Source organism: Vicugna pacos, chromosome 9, assembly GCF_048564905.1.
Source record: "Vicugna pacos chromosome 9, VicPac4, whole genome shotgun sequence".
NCBI lineage: Eukaryota > Metazoa > Chordata > Mammalia > Artiodactyla > Camelidae > Vicugna > Vicugna pacos.
In genome coordinates, this window is record NC_132995.1 from 65,472,352 (window position 1) to 65,488,662 (window position 16,311).

Genomic DNA, 16,311 nt, shown 5'->3' on the forward strand with positions numbered 1-16,311 from the left:
AAATCTATAATAGATACATGAAAACTGAAAAGAAAGGAACTTAAGCATACTGCAAAAGAAAAGCATCAAGCCGCAATGGGAGAAATAAAAAGAAGGAAAGATGAACAAAGAAGAGCTATAAAAACAACTGGAAAACATGGGATAAAATGGCAATAAGTATATACTTATCAATAATTACTTTAAATGTCAATGGACTAAAGACTCTGATCAAAAATATAAGGTGGCTAACTGAATTAATAAAAAATAAGACCTTTCAATATGCTGCCTACAAGAGACTCACTTTCACTCTAACTGAAAGTTAGAGGATGGAAAAAGATATTTCTTGCAAATGGAAACAACAAGAAAGGGAGGATAACAATACTCATATTGGACAAAGTAGACTTTATTTTAATTTTGTTTGTTTTTTTTTTTGAGTAAAGGTAGATTTATTTAGAGAGATACATACTGCATAGAGTGTGAGCTGTTTCAAAAGATTTATTTAGAGAGATGCCTACTGCATAGAGTGTAGGTCACGAGGTGTGAGGGTTGGGTGCTCAGGTTAAAGTAAAAATGGGTACACACCCCAAAGACAGAGTGCGGGCCGTCTCCGAAGAGGAGGGAGCTAGAGAGGCCACCATGAGGCATGGTGTTGCCAGTTTGTGTGGAATTGGTAGCATCATATTCTAACAAGTGGGAGGACCATTGCAACTACCCTGGGGAAGGGGCTGGGAGTCCCAGGAATTGGGCCACCATTCTGACCATTTGTGATTAGCCTTGGACTGTCATGGTGCCTGTGGGCATGTTCTTTATCATGCTAATATGTTACAATGAGCATACAGGACAAAATAGACTTTAAAATAAAGGATATAATGAAAGACCAAAAAAAGCATTATATAATGATAAAGGGATCGATATATGAAAAGAATATTATACCATTAACATATACACACCCAAAACAGGAGCACCTAAATACATAAAGCAAATAGCAACAAACATAAAGGGAGACATTGATAGCAACAAACATAAAGGGAGTAATAGTAGGAGACTTTAACACCCACTGACATCAATGGACAGATGATCCAGACAGAAAATCAGTAAGACAACAGAGGTCTCAAGTGATGCAGTGGACCAGTTGGTCTTAATTGATATCTACAGGACGTTACATTCAAGAAAAGCAGAATACACATTCTTTTCAAGTGCACATGGAATGTTCTCCAAGATAGATCACATAGAAGGTCACAAAAGAAGCTTCGACAAGTTTAAGAGGATAGAAATTATATCAAGCATCTCTTTGGACACAGCAGTATGAAACTAGAAATCAACCACAGAAAGGAAAACAGGAAAAGAACAAACACTTGGAAACTAAACAACATGCTATTAAAAATGATGAAATCAATGGTGAAATAAAAGAAGAAACCAGAAAATAACTTGAGACAAATGAAAATGAAAATACCACTTTCAAATCTATGGGATGCAGCAAAAGCAGTTCTAAGAAAGAAGTCAATAGTGATAAAGGGTTTCTTCAAGAAACAAGAAAAATCTCTAATAAACAACCTAACCTACCACCTAAAAGAATTCGAAAAAGAAGAACATGGCCCAAAGTCAGCAGAAGGAAGGAAATAACAACCATAGTGCAACTACTATTTAGTTAGCTATGCGCGAAGCACTGAGCCTACACACACACACGTGTATTTATAATCTATTCCTCACAAAAAAATTATTACATCCATTTTACACATAAGGAAGAAGGAAACTGAGACTCAGAGAAATCATGATCAAAATCCTTGGTCCATGTTCTTAACCATGGTTTAATTTAGACCTTCTGATGCCATGAGTGATTGTTGAACATCTATCCAGGAAGGCAGTAAACTTTTGTGAAATGTTTTTATGTTTAATTATTTAAATGTAGATATTTATTTTAAGACTTTGATATAATAGCTTATTCATGTATGTGCATGCAATATACATGAATGAAACTTTTATATCTATGCATATTCTTACATGTCAATGTGTTTTCCAAGTACTATAGCCATTGTTTCAGGAATATGATAAAATATAAGTTTTATAATCAATGAAGTACTAAAAGGAGGCTGACTGACAATCTTTCCAATTTATTGTTTCCTTGATGCGTGAAACACTGTGTCAGCTTTTTCAAAGAAAGGAAAAACAAGCCAACACAATAATGTAGTTTCTTAAATTCCCTTCCGTCTTTGAAAATGAAAGTCCAGTTCCAGATAATGAAGTTGAGCGTGGTGAGATTTAAATTCTATCCAAATAAGTTACATTAGCTCACAGTTATTTATTCTAATAAGGGAGAGGAATCCTTGGATAATTGAAATCCATAGATGATTGAAAAACTGCATTTAGCATATTTCTCAAGCTCAACCCTACCAAATTTTTTATTGGCATTATAATCAAGTTAAAAAACTTTCTCACTTAAATTTCACTTTCTTTCTCTTTTCTTCTCACTTCAATGGGGAGGTAAATGCCTTAGTTAGCAAAGAGCAGAAGGCAAAATTTACCTGTGTTTTATCTAGGGGCAGGCTAGAGACTGGATTCCTGAAACATTTCTAGCATGTAAAACAATGATTAAATCAAAAGCTCTTAAATATAATTAGTGGGGTAGTTTTGAGCACTTTATAAAAAAAGAGACATTGACATTTGGCTGATTATGTATTATTAGAATCTAAGCTTTATAATACTTCAAAATGGAAAAATAATTTTTACACAAGTCTTATATGTATTTTTAACCAGGCAAAATGGTCCTGTAAATAGAAAAGCATATATATAACCTGTCACTGATTATTCAGTAAGTTTCTCAATGTGGGCATTAGAAGGTAATGAAACCTTTGGCAAATTTGGCAAATAGGCAAATGCTTTGTTCAGCTGTTTTAGAGACACAAGGTATGTTATAATACTGAGTTTGTTTGGCATTGTGCTTTAATAACTTCAAGATTTAATTAAATCATACAATAAACATTTATTTAAGAACCTACTCTGATCCCAGAAGTAGAATGATGAACGAGATAGCTCTTGCCCATCCCTTCCCAGCCTGAGGTGTGGGTGGTCCTATGTTATGGACAAGCAAAGGGTGCTAAGACTTGAGATCAAAGAGGACTTCCTGAGGAGATGATCTACAAAGTCAGTGAGGAAAAACTTTGTTTAAAATTAATTAGCATTGAGATAAATATGATTATTCAAAATTGCTTATACACATTTGTTTGCCACAGAGAGTTTCTTTAAACAAAAACTTGGGTATCTTAACAGTACAAGATCAGATAGTAGTGATCTCCTTTTATTGAAACATAGTGGGTGAAGAGAGGATCCTGGATCCTTTTTTTTCAGCCTGTCTTGCTTCTTTCTGTACATTTCTCCTTACAGAGAGGTGTGGGTTTAGGGTGGAATGGTCCTAAAGTAACCACCTGCTTGATCATCAGAGGTAGACCCAGATGAGATTAGCCTCAAATTTTCTATTATTTACATTCTGTTTGTTTTGTTACCCATGTCCCTCCCCTAGTGCATGGTGAAATTACATAGATCCATGAATGCTTGCTGTTCTACACTCTGGTGATACTACCATCTGGGAAAGGAACTGATCTCTGCATCCAGTGGGATTTTATATTAATTAATTGATTCATTCATTTAATCATCTTTATTGAACATGTTATGTCCTAGGGATTATGCAAAACATAGGGACTATAGGGACAAATAAGATAATCATATTTTAACAACTCTATTAAAGTGTGATTTTAATACTATATATTAACTCATTTTATGTGTACAATTCAAAGATTTTTAGTAAATTTACAGAGTACTGCAACATCACAAAAATTTAATTTTAGAATTTTTTTTTATCAGCTCCAAAAGATCTCTCACACTTATTTGCAATCGCCTTTCCCTCCTCCAACTTCGGGCAACCATCAATCTTCTTTCTGTCTCTAAATGTTTGCCTTCTCTGAACATTTCGTATAAATAGAATCATATACTACATAGAATTTTGCATTGACTTCTTTTACTTAGCTTAATGTTTTTGAAGTTCAGTCACGTTGAAGCATGAATCAGTAGATTGTTCCTTTTTATTGCTGAATAGTATTTTATCATATGAAAATGATACACTTTGTTTATCCATTAGAACAATCATATTTTATAGTACAAAATAAGGTAAAGAGTTTAACATATTGTTTACAGCAAGAATTTTCACATGTTTTCATGTTTTAAGAGATTAGAAAGTTGCTAGAAGTCATAATTTCTGTTTAAGTCAGGTTTTAGAAAGGTTGAGATCCTTGTTCTCCTGGGAAAAGTTCGAGAGAAAAGAGCCCTGAAGCTGTGGACACCAGCATTGAACACTTACAAGACCCTATGACTGACTTGGTTTAAAAAAGCATGAGATTAGAGGAGCTCGTTACTACTGATGATAGTTTAGCACAGTGGGCTCGAAAACTAATGATACAAATAGGCTTCCACTCTAGGAACGGAAGCAGGAGGAGCTCCATGGACTTGCTCCCCAGTGAAAGAAGCATGAGGTAGAAAGATAGATAGATAATAGATGAGTAGATAGATACATAGATAGTTACCTCGATAGACAGACAGACAGACAGACAGAATGACATATCTATATCTGTGAAGACATACACATAAGTATTTAAAGACTGGAAATTTTCTAAAGAGTGTACAGCAAGTAAATGAGGAAACATTTATTCAATAAAATCTACTAAAACTTGTTCAGTACACCAAGTCTGTGGGAGGTGAGCCACATCTCACATGTCCCTCTCCTGCCCTCCTTCACTCCCTCCCCACCACCAGCTCAGCTTGAGGGAAGCTCCACTTGGGGTAGATGTGACCTAGAAGACAGCACTTCGTCTCTTCTAAGCTCCCAATCAAGGCACCCTGCAAATCCGAGGCAGGGTGGGCCGCCAGCGTTTCTGATTCCCTCCAGCTCTGAGTTGCAAAGGCTAAATTGTTGATGAGCGCAATCGAGAGGTCAGAGAGTCTACTCATGAGGTCGATGCTCTACCGAGGCATGGCAAGCCGAGGGTGGTAGGGCTCCAATCGCCCTCACCCTAGCTCGTTCACAGGGCAGATGTTCAATGCCAGGAGAAGAACGGGTTACTGCTCCCACCCAGTGTCCAGAGCACTCGCTCGAGGACGGTCTACAAAGACAGAGAACGCCAAAGCTCTCACCAAAGGAATTAACTTTACTTAATACAAAGTGTAATTTCAATAGTCTCAAATAATAATGTCAACAGCCAGCCTCAGAAACAATGGAGATTTAGGTGACAGAAACTTCAGCGGAGACTGTTAGCTCTGTGAGATCACCAAGCAAATGACAGGCCAGCTAGTATACACAGAGACAGGCAGGGAAACAGACAGGTAAGAAAAAAGCAAAACAAAACAAAACAAAAACCCTCTTACAGTCAGAACAAACCTCCAAGACTGGCCTTAAAACGATCCCTGACCATATTTAATTGGATCAGCCTATGGAATAGTTTAATATTATCAAAAGCAAGAGAGAAATCAGGCAGGCAGCAATGAGACCCACTTTCCGGCCAGCAGGGGCATCTCTGCGGATGGTAGAGGGTTTGCCGATGTGCTGGTGGTTGCCACCTCCGAAGGGATGTTCCACAGGATTCATGGCCACACCCCGCACGCGCGGCCAGCAATTCCTCTTTGCCTTGTACTTGTGGTAGGCACGGCCAGCCTTCAGAATGGGCTTATCAATCCGGCCACCTCCAGCCACCACACCGACTACAGCTCTGTTGGCGGAGGAGATAACCTTCTTGGAGCCTGAGGGCAGCTTCACTCGGGTCTTCTTTGTCTCGGGGTTGTGGGAGATAACCGTGGCATAGTTCCCAGAGGCCCTGGCCAACTTGCCGCGGTCACCAGGCTTCTCTTCCAGACAACACACGATGGTGCCCTCGGGCATGGTGCCCACCGGGAGCACATTGCCGATGTTGAGCTGGGCCTTCTTGCCGCAGTACACGAACTGGCCCGTGTGGATGCCCTCGGCGGCGATGAACAGCTCCGTGCGCTTCTTGAAACGGTACGGGTCCCGGAAGACCACCTTGGCCAGGGGCGCGCCGCGGCCCGGGTCTTGAATGATGTCCTTCACGATGCCCTTGATGTAGCCATGTCGCTCGGCGAAGTCCACGGCGCGCAGACGCGCGGCGCCCTTCCGGTGCTTCACGTGCGCGCGGAACACGGAGCCGGCGCCCTTCCTCTGCCCACGGATCACGCGGCCCATGGCGGCGGTCTGCTGCCGAGCGCGGCCTTAAAACGATCCCTGACCATATTTAATTGGATCAGCCTATGGAATAGTTTAATATTATCAAAAGCAAGAGAGAAATCAGAGTCTAAGAGCTGGATGTGATAGCAAGAGGGGCAGACAGCTTAGTAGAGAGATCAGGGAGAGGGACAAACAAGGAAAGCCCTGTTTAAACAGCTGTGACCTCACAGCGACTGCACATCCCCAGGGCCAGAATTTAGGAGGGGAAATTAGAGGTTTCACACAATGGTATTAATACGTTTCACTGCAATATTCTAGCATAGTCACTAAACAGATAAACAAATAATAATGAAAACTAGCCCTGGAGAGAGCTGGAAATCAATAGCCAGACTTGCTACAACATATTACCTGAAATGTCCAGTTTCCAACAAAAATTGATGACACATGCAAAGAAATAGTAGACATGACTCATACTTAGGAAAAGAGAGCAAACAGCAGAAATCCCATGCGAGAGGGCTCAGATAGCACATTTAGACAAACAGGAGTCCTTCTGGAAAGAATCGGCTTTAGTCTGGCTGGGATGGAAAGGCTTCCCAAGGCTTCCCGGAAGTTCAGGGCTTCGGGTTCCTGTCCAAAGGCCGCTGGAAAGGACTAGAGTCAGAGTAACGGGAAGACCTGTGGCTGCGGGTGGTGAGAAGCTACGGCATGTTCTGCAGACAGTTAATATTTTAAAAACCTATTTTTTTAATTTTTGTCTTTTAGATGTTAACATGTATACATTTATAATATGAAAGTATTAAAAAAAAACCCCAGTAAAGCATATTTGTGTATGAAAAGTCCATTTCGGCCAATCCTCAAAACAGGCCTACATTTTTCTAAATGTTGCATAAAATACTAAGTAGAAACATTGTGGCTTGGATTAAATTTAATGATTCAAGAAAATATATTGCTTTAAATGCTTATGTTTTATTATTCTGTGTTGAATCCCAGATAATCTTCTCCAATTATATTCAACAATATAAAACACATTTTGTAAGGTAATTTCTCACTTAAAACTGATTTTTCTGCCTTTCTGTCAAGAGGTTGTTTTTATCAATTTTTCCCAGAACACCACCTTACATATTTACAGAGATGCCTCAATCATCTTGCACATTTGATAGATTTGTTGTAATTTGTTAATTGAGGGAAGAAATTGTATTTAATAAAAGAAAAACATGATGCCATATATAGTGTCCATTGCTTCACAAAAGCCTCTAGCACCTGGGCTGCCTCTGTGTTTGACAGTTTGGGATGGAAATACCAGATGTCAAATAATAAATGATACAGAAGTTCCAAGAGTACAAAAGATAGCATTTAATTGTCCCACAAGTGACCAAATTAAAAATTAAATAGAACTAGGAAGGCCATTCATTTAGTAATGGAATCAGTGAATTCTAAAATGATCCCATTTGTTACTGCAGAAGGGAGTCATATAAGAGACTCTTAATGCTGCTTACACACATGTAAAATTCCTCCTCTAGGTGCCCAGGTTTGATAAAATAGAACTGTAGAAAATCTGATAAACATGTTTGGAAGTTCTTCTGTAGCAAAATTATAACATGTATAAAATTGTGTTTTAATTCACAGGATCATGTAGATTCCCTCTGAATTCACATAGGAAAAAATTTCAAGCAAGATACGACTGTGCTTTAACTATCTTTTTATTTTGTTTTGTTTTTTAATCATGGAAATCTATACCACAAAGGTTAAAGATTTTAAATATTTAGCAAAACGTACCTTTTAACCTCTGTCTCTGAAGGCAATCCAAATTCTACTCAATTCATTAAATTAATCCTTGGTGGCCACAGCAGAATAAAAATTTCATTTCTTTAGCATACAAATGATGCAATTAATGTGTGGAAATATACAGCACAAAAGTCATTTACTTGTCTAAGTGAATTTTGTTCTGAAACCTGCAATGCATTTCATATACAAGCAATAAAGATTAAAAGCAATGTAAAATTTAATCTGACAGAAAATGCAAAACATTAGTTTTGACTTTATGGATAAAAATGCATTTCAAAATTTGTTTTGGAAATGTTTTGGGGTTGGTCTTTTTGGCATAAAATTGGCTTAGACTATGTAGTTTGATCATCTTGCAAGTTTAATGGGCTTGAAACCTGAGGATAAGACCTTTCAATGATATTTGGGATGTGATATTGTTATTTATTCATAGATATTTCAGATCATAAACATATACTTAGCTCTGGAGAGTGGATGGTTTTTAAACATAGCCTTTAAATTTTAGAACAGTTTTAGGCTTACAGAATTATTGTGAAGAGACTTGGGAGGGTTCTTGTATACCCCGTACAGTGTCCCCTGCTACTAACAGCTTGGGTTAGTGGGTACACTTGTCACAATTCATGAACTGATTGTGGCATATCATTATTATTATTATTATTATTATTAGAAATTCATGTACATATTTTATAATTTTTGTAGCTCAAATTTCCCCAGCTTTAACCATCGGGAGCTCTTTTAGTTGGCTCTGGTATCCCTTTTATATAGTCCTATCATTTCCTGCTCTTTTGAGTAATTATTTTCTTGCACTACAAGATGCTCTAGGCTCTTCTTGTATATTTCCTGCCCCCATTCCTAAAATCAGCCCTTTCTATGGAGCTCTGGTTCTTTTTATTGGAGAACGGCATAAGAAACCAAGATCTGTGCACTAGGTGTGCTTATTACATTTGGGTTCTTGTTTCCAGGCCCTCTAAACTGACTGGGTAATTGTGTGTGTGTATACGAACCCATTACATATGCACATCTACAAATATTTCTCTATATGTACCCAGCTGTGTCTATATTAAATTAAACATGGATTCATTAGAGTCCCTAACTCTAATCTACTTGGGGAACCCTGGTTCCCATCATCTGCTATCCATTTACTTTAGTCATTCAGTTCCAGTGTCCATACCTAGGGCTTTCAGAATAGCTAACCCACGTGCCAGTGGGAGTCAGCATCACCAAAAAGAAGATAGTGTTACGCACAGTCACTTTCACGTTTCATCTTAGAGACACCATTCATTTCCAAAGTCGCTCAGTTAGCATCTTTGTCTGCAACCCCACTGAGGTTGTTTCATACAGTTATAATGCATTTAGATTCTTTTTCCACCTTCTACATTCCATCCTTGGATCCTTCAACTTGAGACAATTTTAAAATTTGCATATATTAATATTCACTCTTTCTGCTGTGAAGTTACAGGGGTTTAACCAAATGCAAAATGTCGTGTATTCCCCATGACAGTATCACACCAACCATTCACTGCCTGAAAGAGTCCTGTGCTTCACTCATTCAACTCTTTCCCACCCCAAACTCCGAGGAGCTATGTATCTTTTTCTTATTTATTTGTTTTTGTCTTCCAAGTGTCATATAACTGTAATCACATATTATGTAACATTTTCAGACTTTCTTCTTTCACTTAACAATATGGATTTCAGGTTCATCCAGGCCTACTTGTGACTTGATGGCTCATTTCCTTTTATCACAGTGTAATAGTCCACGATACAGATTTGTCTCAGCTTGTTTACTCATTCACCTGTTGAAGGACATCTTGTTTTTTGGGGTTTTTTTTTCAGATTTTTCTGAACTATGGATAAAATTCCTATAAACGTTTGTGTGCAGGTTTTGTGTGAATACCATTTTTCAAATCAGCTGAATAAATAAGTAGGAGCATATGTGACAATCAATATATATATGTTCATGTATAACTGGAAAATTGTGCTTTACACTGGAATTTGACACAACATTGTAAAATGATTATAAATAAATAAAAAATGTTAAAAAAAAAGTAAGTAGGAGCATAATTGTTTGCTTGTAGGCTAAGGCAGTATTTAGCTTTATTAGCAATTTCCAAACTGTCTTTCAGTCATGCATTTTCACCAGTAATGAGAGATTTTGAACTTTAGTCATTCTAGTAAGTGTGTAATAATATCTTATTGTTGATTTAATTTGCATTTCCAAATGACAGATGATGTTGACCATCTTTTCATATCCTTATTTGTAATATATCTGTTCTTTGATGAGGTGTTTGTTGAGAACTTTTGCTCATTTTTTTCATTGAGTATTGTTTTTTACACTTAAGTTTTAAGATCTGTAAATTCTGGATACAGTTCTTTATCACATATGTAATTTGCCAATATTTTCTCCATTTGTCTTTCACAGAACAATTGTTTTTAGTAAAACCCAATTTCTCAGTTTTTTTCCTTTATGGATCATGTTTTTAATGCTATATCTAAAAACTCATCACCAAACCTAAGGTAATTCAAATTTTCTCCTATGTTTTCTTCTACAAACTTTCAAATCATTGATTCATTTTCAGCCAGTTTTTGTATAAGTGGTGAGGTCGTGTCTAGGTTCATTTGGGGGGGGGGGTGGAATGTGTATATCCAGTTGTTCCAGCATCATTTGTTGAAAAGGTTCTCCTTTCCTTATTGAATTGCCGTTGCACCTTTGTCAAAATCAGTTGATTATAAATTGAGTCTTCCAATTCCGTTCTTTTTTAGTGTTGTCTTGAATAGTCTATGGTTTTTGTCTTTCCATATACATTTTAAAATAAGTACAATCTTCCAATGAAATCTCACTCTTTCATTTGGCCCATGTTTTGACTGTGACCTTTATGTATGTTTCTTCTTAAGTAGCTTCCTCCTCTCACTCCCCCACCTCAGCTCCTGAGTGCTCTGTGGAATTCTCCCAGGGCTTAGGGTGGTTTTGGAACTGGACCAGAGCATCGTCCAGGCTCCTCTTTCTAGAAAGGAAGAGGTTGGGCTCTGAATCATTTTCTTCTCAGATGGGTTTACATGCCTTGTGCTAATGTGCTTACACTATACCCAGAAAGATAAATTCTGTATATCAAGAAATCTGGGGTGAAGTAATCTCTGTTAAAAACAAAAACAAATAAAACCTGTTAAAAGTTTTCTCCAAAGCAGTGGACACTCACTGTCTTGTATCTGTTATGCAAAAGGCCACATGAACTAGTCTTCCCAAAGCCAAAATGGTAATACCAGGAGACGTATGTCTCTGTGTTAGATCTAGAGGGTTTAGTAGCTTTAAATGTCAGGCTTTTGCTAATAACACTAACAAACTAATTAATGTACCACCATACCAGACATTCTTTAACATACACATTGACTTCATCGATGAGAAAGGAAAGGCAGAATAGATATGTGTGCAAAGATAGATTAATCATTATTGTGTTTGCTGTCAAATTAATCAATTCAAAAAAACCTCCACTCTAATAATTTGTTTCATTTAGCTTTTTCATTATTTAATACATTTTCAGTTTAATTTTCACCCAATGTTTGCTATAAACTTGATATATATATATATTTTTTTTTCTTCTTTTTTCCTTAAGCAGAATGTGGGAGAGACAAAGTAAATGATGGTAAGTTTGCAGTTGAAATAAAATGTTAGAACTTTGGCTATAATGATGGATAGGAAGTGAAGTCAGAGTTTAAATAAAGTATTTTCCTTTGAAATACGCAGATTGGTTGTCTGCATTTGATAAATATATTTTTATAATTGCTCAAATCATATTTCAAGCTGCCTCTATGAATATGTCCTCCCTGGAATATTTTAAATCTTTCAATGTGTTTATTAGGTGCATATATTATAAAGTGTGAAATGATTATTTAATGAACTTTCTCTTCTGCTTCAGCTCCTAGTATGACGCACCCACCCACAAAACTATATTGAAATGAGAGCAATGTGTCATAAATAGAACATTCCTAAAGACTATGATAGAGTATAATTTAAAAACTTTAAATTGCTAACAGGTGATGAATGAGGGTCTAGATCTAAAAAAAAAAAAACTTCAATGCTATTTTGCTAAATGTCAGTGTGTAGACTGTCTGTTAGGGAATGCAGTGTGTCAAACGTCCAGAGCTGCTGCATACAGCAGTGTGTGTGAGACGGAAAGTGTCAGGAGGCGCATGACGTCTGCATGGATGGAGGTGGTTTTTTTCCTTAACGTACAAATCGGAAGCTCCTGATAAAAGGACAGGAACTATAAAATCTTCCAGTCACTGAAATGAAACTCAGAAATTGCTGTTTGAAATATGTTAAAAAGGGAGACCCACTGAGGAAAGGCAGAAAACTATACCACCCTGCAAAAAGAGAGAGAGGCCATTTACTAACAGTGATTAGTAGCTGGAGCTTTGTAGAATGTACTGAAAGAAGAAAAATCTCCTCAATAATGCAGCCAAAGTTTGCTGATTATTCACTTTTTCCCTAAATTCTCCCTTTTTTTTTAAATTGAAGTATAGCTGGTTTATAATATTGTATTAATTTCTGTTGTACAGCATAGTGATTCAGTTATAAATAAATAAATATATATATATATTCCTTTTCATATTCTTTTCATTATAGGCTATTATAAGATATTGAATATAATTCCTTGTGCTATACAGTAGGACCTTGTTGTTTATCTATTTTATATATAGTAGTGTGTATCTGAAAATCCCGATTTCCAAATTTATCACTCTACTCTCCATCTTCCCCCCCGGTAACCATAAGTTTGTTTTCTATGTCTGTGAGAGAAAAAAAAAAAAAACACCATACATTATCACTTATATGTGGAATCTAAAAAAATGACACAAATGAACTTATTTATAAAACAGAAACAGACTCACAGGCTGATCATTGTCTATACTGCTGCCTTGTAATTTTTTGCAAAAGTGGGGATTTCAAGGAATTAAAAGAAATAGAGGTAACTCTGAATTAACCATGGGAGTGTACCTGATGGCCACATTAAGGTGTTTTAGTGGACTATCAGTAAGAAAGGGAGGAAAATGGCAAGAAGTATCTTCTCTGCGATGCTCTAAGAGATTTATTGCTCATGACAGGGCTGATACTTTTCTTTAAAAAGGCCCCTCTCTCTGTTTTCTGTTGCTTTCATAGGAGGATTCCTCATCACCATAGAATCAGGGGTAGGCTTGAGGGTGGAAAGGGCATGTGGCATGGATAATCCACTTAATTCTGTTCAATCTCTGGAACTCTACATGTTTTTTCCCCCAGTGAAACAAAACCAAACACTTCAGGATAAAGAAGATGTGGGATATAAATACAGTGGAATACTACTCAGCCATAAAAAGAACAAAGTTTTGCCCTTTGCAGCAACATGGTTGGACTTAGAGGGCATTATGCTCAGTGAAATAAGTCAGAGAAAGACAAATACTGTATGACACCATATACATGTGAAATCTAAAAAATACAACAAACTAGTGAATATAACGACAAGGAGACAGACTCACAGATATAGATAGCAAATTACTGGTTACCAGTGGGGAGGGAGGGAGGAGGGGACAATATAGGTCTGGGGGAGTAAGAGGTATAAACTGTTGGGTGTAAGGTGGGCTACAAAGATGTACTGTAGAACATAGGGAGTTTGCCAATAGTTTGTAATAACTAAATGGAGTGTAACCTTAAAAAATTTTTGTGTGTGTGTATATATATATATATATAGAGAGAGAGAGAGAGAGAGAGAGAGAGAAAAGACAAATTTTTTTAAAAAGACAAATACTTCAGATTTACATGAGTGTCCAAAGCCAAACAATGATCAAGACCCATTTTTAGTTCAGAATAATTAATAATTTTTCATTAAAGCTACTATTGGCTTCATCTTTAAAAAAAAACACATTTTTAAACATTAAGGATATAAAACTAAAATGTTAGTTCAACTGGAATGATCCTCACTAATAAAAGAGGCACTTTTATGCAATTATATTGCATCCTTGCTGACCTTCTACCTGGCCAGTAGGAAAATTAGAAATAGGGTAGGAAGAAAGTTGCTATTAAAATAAAATTGCAAATTTCTTTTTTATTACATTATGAAGTATAAAGTTATTATGCTACAGAATTGTCTTTTAGTGTCAACAAACAAATATTAGACGTTTATTATCTGTCAAGCACTCTGCTAGTTGCTCAGGGTAAAAATGTGCATGCGACACTCTTTCCTGCCCTCATCCTGTGTACAGTACAGCTGTGAAGTGAAACACCCGTACAGCAGTTCAATAAACAGTGTCTAGTGTCCCTGCCACACTGGTAACAAACACTGTGACTAACCTGTCTGCAAAGATGGAGCCAAAGAAAGCCATAATTTTTTTTTCAAGCCATGGCTTTTAAAAATGATGAATATATAGTCTGGGAAGGAAATGAAGCTGTCAATCATTAGCTCAAAGATCAGGCAGAAATAGATGACAAGTTAGACTCCCTCCTTCCTGAGACTTCCAACTAAATCAGGTTTTTACAATGTGGTTTCGTTATTTGAATGGGAATAAATTCCAAGTTTGATGGAAATACCTATATACTAAAGCTAGACTATACCCCTCCTCAACAAAAATCATAAACAGTTTTTGTATTATCTGATATTTCATGCTATTCATGCTTCGGCTCCTCTCCATTGAAATTAAGACTGCGTGTTGAATGCCGGTGGACTTGCTTTCCATTTCCTCTCTGTCAGTGTGATTAAAAGGTGAACACATATTATTTAGCCCCAGGCAACTTCTTGCACAGGATTTCTGGCATTCAGTAGGGAATTATTTTGCAGTTAATAAACTACTGAAAATATTTCTAGCCAAGCAAAATATTTTATCAAGTTCATTTTCTTTTTTAAAAATATATGTTCATTACTTTTGGCACATGAGGAAAAATGCCAATTTTAAAAAAGCCATTTAAAGTTAAAAATGGTTTCTAATCAAACATAGTCGGAGGGTGCAGGCCAGGTAAAGAGCAAAGCATGAAAACAACACTGTCCCAGACAGAATCATGAGCACGTACTCCTCACTGCTAAAGCCTCTCCTGAGAGCCTGACTAAGCAGATGGCTTCGAATTTTGCTTAGAAGGTATGAGCATGTGTTTTTAAAAAAATAGAACACAGATAATACTCATTGGAGGGAGTAATCACTAAGAAAGTAACTTGCTTTCTTCCAAATGTGAATATGTATGCTGTTTTCCATTGTAAAATTACTTCATGCTAATTGCAAAATTCCAAATGAGTATGAAGAGAAAAGGGTCTCCACGAATTCCACTGTGAACAGTCGGGTACCATTTACTCTCCTGCGGCCTCCTGCTCCTCCCAGAACACGCCACAGACTCCCAACCTCAGGCTTTCGCATTTGCAACTCCTCCCACTTGGGATTCTATCCCCTGGAGTTTTGGGGTGCTGGCTCTCTGCTCCCTCACTTCTTACAGTTTTCCACTTGAGACCTCAGCGAGGCCTCCCATAACCACTCTAAATGATACACCTTTCCCCACCCCATCACTCGCTGTTCTCCTTACTACATTGCATTTTTCTTCACAGCATCCTTTTTCTCTGTGGGAGCATGCAGGATTTGCCCAAGTCCACTTGGCAGGGTAGCAGCAGACCTGGGGTTCACTTAGGCTCTCTGGCTGCAGAGTGAGTGCTTGTAATCACTGTACTGTGCTGCCCTTCTGTACCAGATGCTCAGTAAATGTTTCTGGGGTGAATTTACTGTATTTCTGGAAAACTTTATATATATATATATAATTTTTTTCATAAATGGAAGCACATGAAATATCCTGTATTCTCACCTCTTAAAATACATAAAAAATTAAGCAATTCCTATGCCTATATGTGGGTATCTTGCTATGTATCTAAATCTGTATCTGTCTATATCTCATAATTATTTTAACCAGTCCATTTATTATTTCACACTTTAGTGGTGTTCACAGTTTCACGATTGGAGTCACTGATAACACTGTTTTGTATACTTACCTGATTATTTTCTTGGAGTTAAATTTCTACATATGAGGTCACTGAATTAAAGGATAGGCACATTTTTTAAGGCATTTAAATTGTTTTAAAGATTTCTGTCCAGAAATTCTGAACTGACTTAAACATCCATCCTACTGGGCCTGTGGGGACTTGTGTCCTGCCCCTTGTCCCTGTCCCTTTCTTGTACTTTGTATTTTTAAATATTATGTGTGTGTGTGTGTGTGTGTACACTATTACTTTATTATTCATATTACATGCTTTTGTCCCTTCAGTTTCTTCTTGTCTTTTATCTTAGTTTATGGTATTTGTTTTCCATACACTTTACTTTTTCTTTTCTCT

The 16,311-nt window shown here is 37.0% G+C and overlaps 1 protein-coding gene and 1 long non-coding RNA gene across 2 annotated transcripts in view; one reads left to right on the forward strand and one right to left on the reverse strand.

Annotated features, from left to right (window-relative positions):
* Positions 1-16,311, forward strand: part of LOC140685420 (uncharacterized) — a 231,485-nt gene that overhangs the window by 48,493 nt on the left and 166,681 nt on the right. The window lies entirely within an intron of this gene.
* LOC102525969 (large ribosomal subunit protein uL2-like) lies at positions 5,435-6,253 on the reverse strand. Its single transcript, XM_072968097.1, has one exon. It carries the CDS (start codon positions 6,218-6,220, stop codon positions 5,450-5,452), a length of 771 nt encoding a protein of 256 aa, XP_072824198.1. The 5' UTR covers positions 6,221-6,253; the 3' UTR covers positions 5,435-5,449.